This window comes from Meleagris gallopavo, chromosome 1 (genome assembly GCF_905368555.1).
Source record: "Meleagris gallopavo chromosome 1, MGAL_WU_HG_1.1, whole genome shotgun sequence".
Lineage (NCBI taxonomy): Eukaryota > Metazoa > Chordata > Aves > Galliformes > Phasianidae > Meleagris > Meleagris gallopavo.
Window position 1 is genome coordinate 21972641 of NC_139404.1, and position 15993 is coordinate 21988633.

General features: G+C 37.0%; 1 protein-coding gene across 1 annotated transcript in view; it reads left to right on the forward strand.

Annotated features, from left to right (window-relative positions):
• LOC100541182 (V-type proton ATPase subunit S1) overlaps positions 1 to 15249 on the forward strand; it is a 55173-nt gene extending 39924 nt beyond the window's left edge. Inside the window, exons 7-10 of the mRNA XM_085218494.1 lie at positions 4096 to 4337; positions 4946 to 4999; positions 8612 to 8849; positions 14436 to 15249. Of these exons, the coding sequence (XP_085074620.1) occupies positions 4096 to 4337; positions 4946 to 4999; positions 8612 to 8849; positions 14436 to 14645 (744 nt within the window). The 3' untranslated portion in view covers positions 14646 to 15249. The remainder of the gene's footprint in view (positions 1 to 4095; positions 4338 to 4945; positions 5000 to 8611; positions 8850 to 14435) is intronic.
• Positions 15250 to 15993: the final 744 nt, after the last annotated feature.

Below are 15993 nucleotides of genomic sequence, written 5' to 3' on the forward strand. Positions count from 1 at the left end.
GATTTTTCTAAACTTGATTCTGGAAATAACATATTTGTTCACTGATCTTAAATTCCGATAGTTACCATTACCATGAGCCTGCAGCTCAGATTTTTGATGCAGTATCTTTTAGCCGAACTGATGTACTGGCAGGGCTGGGGCTGGACTAACGGTGATGTTGCTGTCTGTGTTGAGGCTGTGATGTTAGATCAATTTAAAAAAAACATAAGAAACTGACCTTTTTCACATGAACAAAAGGGAAATGGAAATTTCAGAAAAAGGAATGGAAATGTGCTTATTCTTGACTGAGCCATGAATACTGAGTGACCTCTGATATGCTACAACAAAACCCCAGCAAGCAGCATTATCTGCTGTTGTCCTCGGACCAGCACCACAGCTCTTGGCATGCAGCAGCTTTCTAGCATCATTTTTAGAAAGATGCCTTGTGAGAAAACATTGTAATGGTCTCTCATATTAAAAAATTGCAATTGTGCATTCAGCGTGGGGTCCTGTCAAGAGCTCTGCTGATGGTACATTAAATGTAGATGCAGTTCAAGCTGTTGAGGCAAATTCTACTCCAGATACCAAGTATTTGTGTTTGGAGTGCTCCAATCACATGGTCGCAGTGCCTTCCCCTCCTCTGATTTTACACTGAACTCATGATTCAGGCTTAAATTTGTAAGTGACCCAAAAGCATTTTTTATATCCCCTCTCACAGTGCATTTTGAGTTTTTGTCTTTGAAATACAGCCCCTAAATATTTTTGGGCTCTTTTTTTTGTGTATCAGAATAAGTTAATAATAAGATAGTAAGTTATGATCTGGTTCTTATACTGCATATTCTGTATTTTATTTTGTTTTGCTTTTAATGGAAGCTGAGATTTTATGTAGTTTTGTGATTCCAGCATCACAGTTCACAGTACCAGTATGGAGCCAAGGACTGGGATGCAACCCAAAAAGTGAAAGGAAGTGTAACCTTCTTCCTCATTCCCTCCCTTCTCTGACACTACAGAATGACCTTTTGTTTCCTGTCAGTGTTACAAGAAGAGCAGCAACTCCATAGAGCTGTGGTTACAGAGCCATAATGTTAGAGATGAAAAGGAGCAATGGACACCATTAGGACACTTTGTATTCTTACTGATGTTCACACTTAAATATAGCCATGAACAAGTCAAGAAGTGCAAGACTGAAAAAAGCATAACCATCTGTTGAACTGTTATCCAAAAATCTTGCTTTTGAACTAGTACAAAATGTAGCCTGTTTTCTATGGTTCATTACCATTCATAATTTCAGCCAATTAAATTTTATTTCCCAGTATTTTATGGGTTTTTTTTACATGTATTTGCAAGCATTCAATTTCTATATGTTTGTATTTTCAGATATATAAAATGGCCCCAAATCTTTTTTCTTGTCCGTAGCCATTCTGTTTCAGAACAGCCAACAATAAGCCAGCAATGACAACAAAACAAATGAATAATTTTGGATCTGTTTGCTTTGAAATAAAATCAGCATATCTGTGCATCAAAATGTAGCCAGTTTGGCTAGCTTTCTCCTTTCCAAGAGAGATGATTACAAAGCAGATCAAAGGGAAGAATCTTGTCCAAGCTTCTACTGCAGGTTCAATAGTGTTCAATTGAGATCTAAGACAATGTCACCATTTCTTTCCCCCGTATCTTGTTTGATCTTGTCTTGTGATTGCTCATTGTAAATCTGAGGTCAGAAATGCCATTGATAAATCCAGACAAAGAAGACAGTGACTTGCAGTACATACAGTTCAGATTAGGTAAAGCTGAAGAGGGCACCAAACAAAATACAGTGTAATGGTTGAGAATTCTGCTACTATGGATTGTTTCTAAAAAATTTGATTGATTTACAAAAATTTAGTGTAAATATAATCAATGTCTCAAGGAAGTATCTGTTCATTTATGGAACTGTTATGGGGAGAACAGTTTTAATTCAGTAAACTAATGGTTCTGCAGCCACAAAAGGAAACTTATTCTTAAACAGAGAGATGGGGACATTTGGGGAGAGCTGCCCGCCCCAAGCTGCAGGATACTGCAAGGAGCCATTGCTGTCCTCAACCTTCCAGCAGCTCCTAGGCTGTGTATCTCAGATCCTCTCCTTCCAGCCTCAGGACTGAGCTTTTCTTGAATTGCTACTTTCTGATTTTGAATGTGCTAAATTGCCTCAGCCACGGGTACCTTGTACACCTGCAGGCTGACGGGATGGATATACTCGGAGGACATTCCTCTAGAGAGGGGACACTTTCAGGCTCCTGTTTGGTGATGTTGTGCTACCTACCAATAGCAGTGCACATAAGGACTGCTATTGGTCCGAAACTTTCTCTGTTTTCTGTCACAAATATGACTGACACAATGCCCACTTTTAGAAATGTGCCTGGCAAGCTGTGTTGCCTCTCTTCTTCAGCAAGAGCAAATTGGTTAAAACAGGTGTAGTCGGGGAAAACGAATGGATTTCTTAGTCCCTGACACCCCTACTTTACAGGTAAATGCTCTTCTGGTTTATATGCTTTTTCTGACACCAAAGGGAATCTTTATGTGAAAGCTTCGTGTCAAAGTACTGGCAGCAGAGCAATAGAAATAAAGCTGCAGTCTCATGATGATATCCTAATGGCTTTCTTTTTATTTTAAGATACTTTAAACTAATCCCCAAACTCAGCCCAATCACAGTCTCCAATGCAGCATTGTTTTCAGCTATTACCAGGTGGTTTTTAAAGCCCTCCTTAGATGATATGCCGGGCCCACATAGTGAAGTCAATTGTTAGACAGGATATAATTTAGACTTCAGCTCTTCCTCTCAGTTTGAAATAAAATGATTACATTTCAGGAGAGCCTAAGGGAAGATTAAAAGTTTTATATCAAAAGTTGAATATTTTCTTTTGTTGTGCACTCTTCTTTTAAAGGAAATGGTATTCATTTAAAATAATGCATGTTCTGATGTATTTGAAAAGGCACTACTCTGCATTAAAAAGAAATTCATAAAGTATGCATGTATGAGAGAGGAAGATTGCAATCTTCATTTGAGTGTTTAGTTAAAGGATTTTTACTCAACCCATTCTGCTTTGTTCCTACAATGAGATAGCTATCTGCAAAGACACATTGTAAATAACAGATGTCCCACAGTGTTTAGAGGGCAGCAGTTAATATAACAAAATTTGGGGGGGGCTCTTCTCTACAATCAGGTTATGAAGTCATACGATATCTTCTTTCAAACTGGAAAAAAAGTCCTTGCCTATCTTTAAACTTGTTAGATATGGTTTGAGACAGTAGATCAACATAATTACAGTTCTGGTAACTCCTGTGACACTTCTCATTTCTTATATTCTAAAGTTATCCAAAGGCAAAGGCCACTAGCAGGATATCAAGTTGTAAAGCTGATGCATGTGTTAAAAATAAATGGCATAGTACAGGTATGAGTAAAAAGTGAAGACATGAACAAAAAGATAAAGTTTTTATCCAGTACAACCAGATAGCTTTTACTTTTGGTATCAGTGGGGCTCTTTTTAGCAAAGATGCCCTGGGCACATTTGCAAGAAGGCACCAATTAAAGGAATTCCTTGAAGCTTCCTTAAAGCAAATGTATCTGCAGTGAAGTCTCTTAGAAAAGTTCACCTTCTCATCCAAGTGAGCATAATCTTCTTCCAGAAGCCATCAGAAGAGCCTAAATACAGAACTGCAGTGGTTTACTAGCCTGCTTATTGGAATGAAGAGTGTGAAAATTGTTCCTGTTATCAAGGAGCATGGTCACCGAACTGTTAAGTTAAAATTTTCTTGTGCTATTATCACAGAAGAGATAAAATTATTTCACTATATTGTTTGTAATCTAATTGTATGTATTTATATGTTAACAGAAATTTATGCTACCATCTTAAGGCAGCACTAGCATAGTTTTATATTCATTTGTCTCATATAAGGGGTACTCATTTTACTCACCTGACATGGGAACCAAAGTTAATACCACCCAGTTAGGCACCATGCTGCCCATTAAAAAGGCAGACAATTATAAATATTAAGTTCAACTGCAGATTTAAGAATAGAGGTTCACTGTGTTCAGTTCTCTCTCAAAGGTTATGAAGTGTTAATGTGCTCTTATTCCAGATTTTTAGAAAACCTGATGTGATGTGGAAATTAAGACGACAGTTAATGGCTACTGAAGAAGAAGACGATTCGTCATATCCACCTCTGAATGTGACCACTGGAAATAAAACATGCATCCTTTTCTATGCTAGTAATTTCAGCCTTGTTGTCAATGGTTCAATTTTAATAGAATTGACAAATGCGACATTTGTTACCCGGAGTGTGGATATTTCTTCCTCTACGTGCTCAGACGCCAACACAACGTGAGTAGAACAAAAAATTTTAAATTTCACTTACATATTGTTCTGGAAGCTAACAAATAAAGCAATGGAAAGAATAAAACTTAATTTTCTTCTACTAAAGCATACAAAATAAAAAAATATTAAATTTAATATTCTTGTATGAAGAAGATTGAATTAAGACCACCACAATTTTTCAGATGCCTCTTCTACATTTGCTGTTTTTTCCTTCTGCATTATTTAGTTGCTTGCTTGTTTATGTTCGGTTTCTCTGTGCCCAATCTTGCCATCTCAGAGATCTCCACTAGCATTAACGAGATGATTGTTTCATTGTAAAATTCTCTTGAAGTGCAGTATTGCCATTTGGTAGGTGGTACTTCAGTTGAAAATACATTAATGAAACATGATCTCTGCTTTCATTTGTTTTGAAGCACCTCCTCTTGGTTAAAAAAAAAAAAAAGGCTATAGAAATATTTTGTCATATTTTTCTGTGTGCTTTCTGTACTGTGAACCTTTTCTACATGACTTTTGTAATTGCCTATTGATTTAGAATATTTCTTCTGATTGAAATGTCACAGTGATTTAATTAAGGCTGACTACTCTAACATTAAAAATCTTTTTCTTACTCTTAGACTGTCATTAAAATACACAAAGCCAGTGAATGGAATCAACAGCCTAGAGATAAGGTAACTTATGATTTATTCTTAAATAAATCTTTGTGATGTACAAAACTCATTTGTAAGTTAAGACAAAGAAAAAAAAGTGGTGAAAAGGTTATTAAAATCGCGGTTTTGTTTTTTATTGCTGAGGAGTTACCATATAGTAAAGAATATCTAAGCATGCTCAGGTAAAGTTCTGAAAAATAGTATAAACAATCATTCTGTAAGACAGTGGCACACGAAACATCTTATTTTGATGGTAGGATCAGAACAGGATTTCCCTTCTTAGGGAAATCAAACTTTAATTTGGAAATAATTCTAGGAGTTGAAGTCTGCTTGCCTTGCCAGACTTGTGTTTCATCCTGATATGGATTACCAGTGTACTCTGTCAGAGTTAGCCTGTGGCTAACAAGGGCTGCAAAAACTGATAATTTTTCTGCTCTGTGGATGATGGCAAGAGCAAGCTCCTTCCACTGTAAGAATAGGGAGGAGAAAATAAGGAAACAGGAAGACTTGGGATGAAAACTCAAAGAGAAAACATGCTGCTTTTACTTTTGCTGATGGACTCCAGGATAGCATCTGTACTGCTGTGAGAATTTCTATACAGCTACTGGTCCACTAACCTCAGTTCTTTCCTCAGCAGCAGGAACAGCAGTTAAATGTTTTCCGTAAGCTCTGTCAAAGACAATGTGACCTGCTCTTTTCATTTCAGTTTATTTCCTGCTTAAAGAGACAGTCATGTCGTTTTAGGCCTCTACTAGCTCCCATAATACAGTATTGCATAGTATATAATACGTACTTAACAGAACCAGAACAGTCCATTGATCTTTTCATGATTCGGGAAGACTTTATTTACTTTGCTCATCCCAGCGTATCTGTTCTCAAGAACTAAAACCCACAGAGATACATTATAACTTCTGTTTTCCCCTTCTGGTTCATTTCAATTACATTTGCTGTTGAAGATTACTTCTTGGGAAGATTACATTCTGCCTCAATAGACAGGACATGAGCAGGGCAAAGAGGTGAGAAGGAACAGAAGACAGAGCCATAACTGCATTATTTTTTCTCGGTAGAGGTTATTTAATAAAATAAAATAGCACCAGACAGGACCATGGTTAAATAGCTCAATTTGTTTCTCACTAAGCTCAATAAACTCTAACCTCAGCAGTGTAAACTCAATCCAGAGCGTGCCCTTACCACCCCAAGCCTACCACATTATGCTGAGCAGCTAGGCATATCACACCTCCTACAAGCAGCTGCAATAGCTGCCTCTTCTTGTGGAAACATGCCTCGCTCTTCCCTCTAGGAAGAGCAGTGCTCAGCCTCCTGCACTTCCCATAGAAGGGTGAACTGTTCAGGTTTTATGGCTGTATTACTTCTCTGGAGAGAGGTACCAAATTGGACAGAAGTGCTAATGCTCTGTCTGGCATTAGCTGACTAGAGTTTCGTTTCTCTTTTCCCTACTTAGATTTCTAAGAATGTGACTGTTGTACAGCATGTATTAAATGGAATTGCTCCAAGAACTGTGGTGTAAAGTCTGGTGCATATCAATTATGCTTCTCTTACAATTTTTGGAACAACAGTAATTCCAGATAACTTCCTTTTCAGAAACATTTCTCCTTGCAATGAATAGCCACGTGAGATGGTGATCAGTAACAAGTAGTGACAGTTAGAGTTCACAAGGTTATCCGCCACAAAGGGAGTCTAGCATACAGCCAAGAACTGTTTGTGCCACAATACTTAAAGAGTATAATGGCTTTATGAAAGTTTGCTTCCTGCATTGGCTGTAATGTTCAGTGTGAGCACAGCATTTCCTGTAAAAGGCAAGATAAAAAAAGCCTTGTAAAACTTGTTTGTTCATACAGTGTGTTTCCAAAGAACTTCCTTATTTTCGCTTTCTTGCCTTCTTAGCAAAAGTACAGAGCACACTCAGCACTTGTGGCTGGCACAAGATTTAAGTATGTTTATGTATATATTACATATTTATGTGTATTTATAAAAGGCCATGTCTTTAGGTTGAAGAAGTTCTTTTAGTGCCTGCAGATGAAAATTCAGTTCAAATTGTGCTATATATCAGGAAAAGATTCTCACAATTAGTATCTATGCTAATACATTTCTAAATTTTGTACCTTTATCATTATAACAGTGGGATAATTTTCCATATATACTTGTATACTAGATGCAGTTCAAAGGGTATGTTCATTTTTCACTGATGTTTATGGCTGAATATAGTGTGGAAAGAGCAGTTTAAGTTCAAGACAGGAATGACAAAAGACAAAACATCCTTTTCTCACCTGAATGACGCTTTGAGTTCTATGATTTCTTCTGAGAATTTTAAAACTCTTCAGGGTTATAAAATTATATAAATCAAAAGCCACTGATTGTTAAAAAACAACAACAACAAAAACCCACAACCAACCAACGAACAAACAAACAAAAAAAAAACCAAAAAAATGAAAACAAGAAAACAGCTCAGTGTAGTAATTTTTTATTTTACCCCTAAGGAACATTGATTGTATTGAGTTTAGACTTTAATTTGAATGGATGATATGCTACTGAAAGCAACTGATTTAAACAACCAATAGAGAACACTATTACTCTGTATCGTGCCTCATTTATAGGTGACTGCTTATTTTTCAAACATGTCATAATCGCATCTAAATATTTCCCTAGATTTTAAAATCCACACGTAGTGATGCCCATAGTGGTGTGGATAGACATTAGAATATTTCATTTTGAATCAAGCCTGACTTATTGATAAATGGATTACTCTTATAAGCTCCTTGTGGTTATGTGACTCTGCAAACAAGAGAGAGGTAAATATGCAAAACAAGTGGGGACTAAGTATGACGCAAAATATAATAAGGAGAAAAGTTTATCATTTCCTGAAGAGATAATTTGATTACCTAAAAGCTACTGGGTAAAAATGGTAAAGATTAAGTCATAGTCCTGATATCTGTAGGTAAGAATTTACTTCTGTATATTCTCAGTTATTTTTCTTCAGAACATTTGTTCATACTGCAGTGGTAGTAACACTTATTTAAATCCCACGGTTGTAAACTACTGGGAACCGTTTTTGCAAAATGAGAAAATATTCATTTGTGGCTAAACAACTACAAATTAGGAAAGTTGGCTGACAACCCTTCTTCCCATCTAGTAGAGAAAACTGTCTTTTACTGTAAATTCAGACATTTGCAAAGGTAGATTGCCATTTAAGCATCTGAATCAAGGAAGAATTACAACAAATCAAAATAGTTATCATGGCTGTATCTGTCATAAAAGCATTTTTTTTTCAAAAAATCCCATAAATTATTTATTGAAACCACTACAGGCCTATTGATAGTGTCTTAAGTTTTGGTCCACTCATTATAAACTGCTGGTAACTGGTGAGATACTGCATTGGCATAGGCTCTTGAAGAATGAAATCACATTTTCTTGCTCCTTGCCTGCCACAGCTTGTGAGATGAAACCCCAAGAAGCAGTAGAAATGTTCACAAAGGCTATTCACTTATGAACAGTCCTAATGATGTGAGACGCCAGCTGTGATGTACCTTTATTTGCCACCAGTGCTTTATCAAATGAATGTTAATTTTTTCCTTCTGGCATTTGGACTTTTTTTTTATTCTGTTGTCTTTCTAGGTTTTTAATGACCAATATGTTCTATGGAGGCTCAGCTAGAAATTGGTTCACTTTGGATTCAGTTGAGATTGTACAAGATGAAGAAAAACTTGCTAAGTATAATGTATCTGTCATCTCTGCTCCTGCAGAGTACTCATTTCATTGTCAGCTGGTGGGAACAAGTAGTCTCTATCTGCCAAGGCTGATTCCATCCAACATGGAAGCAATCAACTGGGATGTTTTCATTTTCAGGTTCCAAGTGAGTACACATTGCTATTTCAGAGATAATTCCAAGAATTATTACTTGCTATTGTAGGTGCCGAACGACACAAATTCATAATGCCCTTACTTTCAATTCGACCTGAGGAAAAATGTAAAAGAAAATCTGTTCCCCCTAGGTGAGCTATTCAAAAAAGGGGTAAAAGAGATGGCAGTTGCTGAACAGTAAGAACATGGAAGTGCAGCTGTGAAAAACAAAACCTCCAAAGTTGTCCACAGAAAAGAAAAACCAATAAAACCAAATGCGCTTAATCAGGCAAAGAATGACTAAGTCTCCACGCCTGTTTAATGAATTGGGCTGCTGCTGGAAATGTAGACCTCTTAGGTAGGTGGCTTTATGCTGCTTACTTTGTTTTTATTTGATTTCTTTCCTCTTTGTTTACCTAGAAAAGTACAGCTTAGTGTGGTTACAGCTTTCAATGACATAGATAGTCTAAACTCCTACAGACAGAAACAATGCCCAGTGGAATTAAATGTAATGGAAGGTTGGAAGGTTTGCCATGGATTACAATCAGGAGAAATACTAGGTACCACATGGCCCAGAAGGAAAACATTTTGCTGCTTTTTTTTTTTTTTTTTAATGAAATACAGATCTTCCCTATATTTTGAATAGATGTAGATGGGCACTGATTTTCATTTAGAGAGAAGCACATTAGCAAATTGGACTCACTTTGTCAAAGATGAGCTAATCTCATAACTGGATACAAATACTGATATAGACATATTAATAATTTATCAAAAAATCTCAGTGATCTGAATTCACGTTTGACATTTCAGTTTAAAAACTGAAATCTCAAAAAAATAGCATTGGTGGTAAGATTTACTTTCCTCCTACTACCCAGAGCTGCTTAGGTCTATTGCAGATTCGGATTCTAAAAGAAGATGAAATGCAAATTTAATATCTTTAGTCATTATTCAGCTACACAAAAACACTAGGCCTAAGTATCTCTGGCAGCCTTCCTTTTTAATCACTGTTTTTTATCTTCCCCTTTGCAGGCTTTAAGATTAAGTCCCAAAGCTTTTGAGAAGCAATACAGCAGTACATACCATTGCTGTGAAGGTTCCTCCTGATGGTGGTGTTTTATGGAAAGGCTTGAAAATGTCTGAGTCCATGCAACTGGACCTTGTCTAGTCAAATCTTTGAAGTGCAAAGCACAGATTTTGACATCACTGGTCTGTGATCTGTGAAAATACATGGGCTGTCAAAATACAAAGGGTCCACAACCTGTCTTTTCCTAGAACTTCTACCTTCTCAAAGCATAACAAGAGGTCTTCTTCCTCCTTTAGCAGGAATCCTTTCCGTCTAGCTTTAATAAGAGGAGAGGTAATAGGTTACCTACCTTCTTCTTTACTCCTGTGGAGCAACAGCTGCTTCCACTGTTCAGATAACAGAACTTTCCTTTGGAACAAGGCCTTCTTCTCTAATCAAGTCTTTGTTTTTAAAAACAGCCTGGAAAGCCTTATTCTAAGCATTTTTGTTATATGATTCTCGCTCAAGCCAGAATGTCACCATTTTTTACCACTGTCTAAGTTCTCTCTAAGCTAGATCATACCTTCACAGTTATCATCTACTGATACGTGAAGAAATCTGAATGGCATCACTGTTGGTCTTTGTCCAAGAATGAGATTTGCTAACTCCCAAGCTGTGTTGCAAGATGAAGAAAGCACATGGGATGTGCTTAGTGACTGCAGACAGCACAGAATCTGCTTGCTGACACTGGTGAACATCATTTTCATTGTCAGTATTATGCAGTGAATCAGAAATCAGGACCCAGTGCCAGTCTAGCTGGTGCAATTGCACTTTACTACTTTGGATGGTCAAAATAGTATCACCGTACTAAAGAGGTTGTGGCATCTGCACAGTGAAGGTTTCCATAGTATGTTCCAGGACCAGGCTGAAATGATGCAGGTATTGCTTTATCCTGGAGCTATAAAGAACCTCGGTAGGATACTATTTAGACAAAGCCTTTGCCTACAGTGTCACCACTCACAGGTGTAAATTGTACTAATATCACTCTGTTATGGCTTTTTGTGGCAAGAAAGGTTACTCTGCCATTATAAATCTCGTCTTTTTGAGGCTCTCAAGGTTTTCTAAGAAATTAAAGAGGAAGCAGCCACCAAGTACTGTTTTTCTTTACTGTGTGTCATTCTGGTTTTCAAACCACTTTGCCCTTAACAAAAACTGCCAAAAACTTTAAAGCTACTAATTTTAGGGTTCTTTATGGCTGAAATATTATTATGTTCAAAAATTAGATGTCCAGTGTACGTTTAAGATCAGTGAAAACAAGAGATCTTACTTGAAGGCTTTGTCAGAGGCCAGACGATGAGGAGACTCAATACAGGACAAATAATTTAAAACATGCTCAGCAAATCTCGCTAGTATGGACAAGACAAGTAATACTAGTCCAAACAGTAAAACCAAAACTTCCACAGAAAGTGAGCTTTGGATCCTGTATGCTGTATTTTGTGTTCATAAAAATTAGAGAAATTTTTAAGTATTTTTAATTTCTTCTTGGTAGAAATGCTGCTAGAAATGACATTTTTATCGTTTAGCTGCATTGTGACACCCCCACAGGAATGATAAAGCTTCAGAAAAGCAATAAAAGAATCCTGCATATAATTTTTCTTGAAAGTAGATATCACATTTTAAGAATGTACAATTAAAGCTTTCATCTCAGAGGTTCAATAAGCATAATCATTCTTAAAAAAAAAGCACCGAAAAAAAAACCACAAAAAACCACCACCAATAGGATTGACAAAATAAAATACAGTATTTCTGGCTCTAAACTAGAAGTAGTAATATCTTGCTAAAGCACATATAGGTGCTAAGTGCTTTAGATTTCCTGTAAATGTGGTAATGAGAATGCATCGTTTTTCAGAATTTCAGTCTTTTTTTTACTGAAATAACATAAATCATCACCTGCTTTTTATTGTAGATAAGTTTTTCAGATTATATTTCATGACTACTATTTACATTTTCATCTGTTGTCAAAGCAGAGGCTTAATAAGAAACAGCTTTGGTAAGCACCTGTATTCTCTGAAACTGCACAGTTATCCAACCCAAAAGCTTACTGCCAGTAATCCTGCTTTAATCAGAACTCTGACTGCCTATAGTGAAAGCATTTAGGATTTGCAAGTAGCGGCAGGGATCTCACTTGGAAAGGTTCTTCTACAAGGTCCAAAAAATCTCACAATGTTAAAATTATCTTCACAACCATGGTACCTTACTCCTGCATATGATAATAGCTTTATTAATCAGCATTCCACAAGGTACAGGCATTGCTTTAAACACATATTATATGCACATTAACTTCAGTTGCCTGAACCATGAATTAACTCAAACTCAGAGTGCTTACTGAAGTAGCGTTGTCTACAAGCTACAGACAAATTTCTTTAGTTTGTGCAGCATCTTTCATAGGCAGTGCAAAATCAGTTATTAACACAAAATTTTTATGTTAATTTATCTTAAAGCATAGAATAATCATGGAATGGGAACACAGAAATTAAAAGTCTGTGATCTCCTTTTCCCATTTTCTTCCACTAGTTTCCCTTCCTTCTGAAGGAGTGGGTGCTTATGTCATTAGGTGCCTGTTCCTACACAGCAAATTGTCTTCCCTTTAATCTTTCAAAATTTTAACTGGTTTTAACAAAAGCTTAAGTATAGTATCAGTCTCAGAGGCATTCAGTTTGTTCATACTTCTTGCAAAATTTGGAGATCTATCAGAATAGATAGATAAAAGATCCCCAGATAGCTCACCAAATTAGTTGACTTTTCTGAGGATAATAATAACAGTGTGAGTTCAACCAGTAGCAGATCTCAAGAAACCAATCACAAGAGAAATATTAGAGGTTTCCCTAAGCGCATGAAAAGCTTATCAGAGAATCATAAAATGTCTGAGGTTGGCAGGAACCTTGAAGATCATCATGTTCCATCCCCCTGCTGTGGTCAGGGTTGCCACCTCCTAGATCAGGCTGCCAGTGGCCCCATCAACAGGTACTCTGGGCAACTCTTCCAGTGCCCTACCATCCTCTGAGTAAAAAATTTCCTCCCAATATCCAATCTAATTGTCCTCTCCTTTTTGGAATTCCTTCTTTCTGTTGTGTCAACTGCACCACTGTGCTTGGTGTCATCAGCAAACTTGCTGACAGTGCACTCAATCCCCGTGTCTATGCCATTGATAAAGACATTGAAGAGCACCAGTCCTAAGACAGACTCTTTTCGAGCATCGCTTGTCAGCAGCCTCCACTTGAACGTAGAGATGTTGACTACAACCTTCTGGCTGCAATCATCCAGCCAATTATTTATCTACCAAATAGTCCAGCCTTCAAGTGCAAATTTCTCCAATTTAGAGATAGGGATGTGGTGTGGGGCCATGCCAGAGGCCTTGCAGAAGTCCAGGTAGACAACATCGTTTGCCCTTCCTTTGCCACCAGTGCCATCATTCCATCATAGAAGTCACCAGATTGGACAAGCACAATCTGCCCTTGATAAAGTCATGCTGGCTGTCATGGATCACGTCCTCACCTCGCACACGCCTGAACATGTATTCCAATAGGATCTGCTCTCTGATCTTACCAGGCACAGTGGTGAGGCTCACCAGCCTGTAGTTCCCTGGGTCTTCCTTTCTCCATTTCTTAAAAATGAGAGCAATATTTCCCTTTTTCCAGTCACCAGGGACTTCATCTGACAGCTGTGACTCTTCAAATATGATGGAGTGTGGCTTGCCACCCATATCAGCCAGTTCCTTCAGAACCCTGGGATGCATGTCATCTGTCCCAATAGACTTGTGCACATTCAGCCTCATGAGGTGGTCTTGGATTTGCCCTTCTCTTACACTGAGAGAGATTTTGCTTCCCTGACTTACTCCGAGAGGTTCAGGGATCTGAGGGATGTGGGAAGCCTGACTTCTGGTGAAGGCTGAGGCAAAGAAGTCTTTGACTACCTCTCATGCCTGTTGAAGGTAACTTTCACTTCTCATTAGTCAGAGGAGGTACACTGTCCTGTGTACCTGTAGAATCCCTTCTTGTTATTCTTTCACATCCTTCACCAAGTCCAGTTCCATATATGGGCTTTTGTATGTGAATACACAGCATTGAGTCCACACCTCAATGGAGGATAAAAAACCTTACCAACTCTTTTCTTAAACTTTTACTAAAACTCAGCTAAAATATTACGTATCGTTAAGTGTATTTTAAAGTAGGCTCCAGAAGTTCTACTCATCAAGGAGTTATTATCTAAAAATCTCAAGATATTTTGACAAATCATATCATTTGGGTAGCCTTGCCTCACACACCATTGAATTTCCTGATTCTGAAGTGGTCATCAAGCTAGGCTGGTCACACATACTTTCAAAACTAACACAAATTTGTGAAGTGGGAACACAACCTCTCTTGCCAAACATATAATTTCTGCAACTTTTTAAGTGGGAAGAAGACCTGGAAAATTGTTATGCAAAATATTTCTTCTCACTCTTTTTTAATGGTATGAGTGAGAGTGCCATACATCCTGAAAGTAACGTCTGTATTTTACATTTAATTTCACTCATCTGTCTTTCTTCATTCTCAGATTCAAGGATTCAATGTGGAAAATGGCCAGTTTTCCTACGCCAGTGACTGTACAGGTTTCTTCAGTCCTGCAATCTGGATGGGCTTGGTAATATCTATAATTTTACTGTGGATCCTGACCTATGGAATCCATATGATCATGCAGCTCACAACAAACAGCAGATTTGATGATCCCAAAGGTCCAGCTCTGTCAGTTCCTCAGACAGAATAGCCATGGATTTATTTAATACTGCTTCAGCTTTTCCTGGGTTGATATTTATGATTTTTATAAGCCTTCTACTTCATGACATATGTAACCTAAAAAGATGTCATCGCAGAAGAGGATAATCAAACGACATATTAAAAGGATACTTATGGTTAGCAATAATAATAATAATTGTTATTAACTTTCATTTTTTTAATAATGTTCATTATTAAGGTCTAAGGTGAGGTTGTCAAGATTATTACTCTAGCTATTAAAAAGACCAGAACAAGCTGCCTTCAGATTAAATATTTTTGGGAAAGAAAGACTATCAAAACAGAGAGAAATGAGAAGGATTTATAAATAACTAATTCAATAAGAAACTGAAATATTATCATACTAAGTATGATTAAATGTGCTAGTGCAGATGGAAATAATGCATTTTTCCTAGCATTCTTCCTTTGTCAGGTATCTTTGGAGTAATTCTGAAGGTTGTACAGAAAAGATAGTGGTACTGTACTGTTTGAGTCTGGATGTGTTTATGGTCATCTCACTGCTTCCAGAAGCCTGATAGAGCTCGGTGTGATTAATTCTTTTGCAATTAATAAAGATACTACAACCTCTTATTGATCAATCTGAATGTGGTGGGAATTGCTAAATATTATGGGACAGTAAATGGTAAAATGGTGAAAAAAGGTAAAATAATATTTTTATTCTTTTGTTAGAATGTATTTTTAAGACTGCACATGTTCTGTTACTAGATAAAGAGCAAAAAGATACAATTTAGCAAAGTTATATTTGTCACATGAGAAAAATTCTATTTTTTTTTTAATCTTTGTCCATCTCATAGGACATATATGATTAAGAGGAAAGATGGTTAGAATCAGCTATTTAACTAAACCAGTAATAGTTTATACTCATCATTTCTGGATGCTACATTTTTGCTCCTAAGCCAATGAAGTAAGTTAAATGCTATCTGAAGCTATTCCTTCTTAATCATTCAGTCCTGACTGGAAGACAAAAAGGAAACTGGTGTGTAACTAGGAAAGGTGACTCCACTGCTGTAGTATTTTCCCCAGATGTTTTGCAAAACCTTGAGGAATGCTGGCATTTGATCTGCACAAAAATGCGTTAGACAGGCACTTTGCAAAAACAAGTTGCCAGAAGAGAGAACTGGACTTCATTAATTCCCTCTTTAAAGAACTAGTCTTCCTTGAAAATTGACATAATAGTCATGAAACTGATAGCTAGAACACACAAAGAATGGTTTGTAGAAGACAGCTTTCCTATGCCTCTTTTCTAGATTCACCAAAATTTAAAATAGATTTTGTTCACTGGTGATGATATATGAGAACTGAAGAACAGCTATACAAGGCCA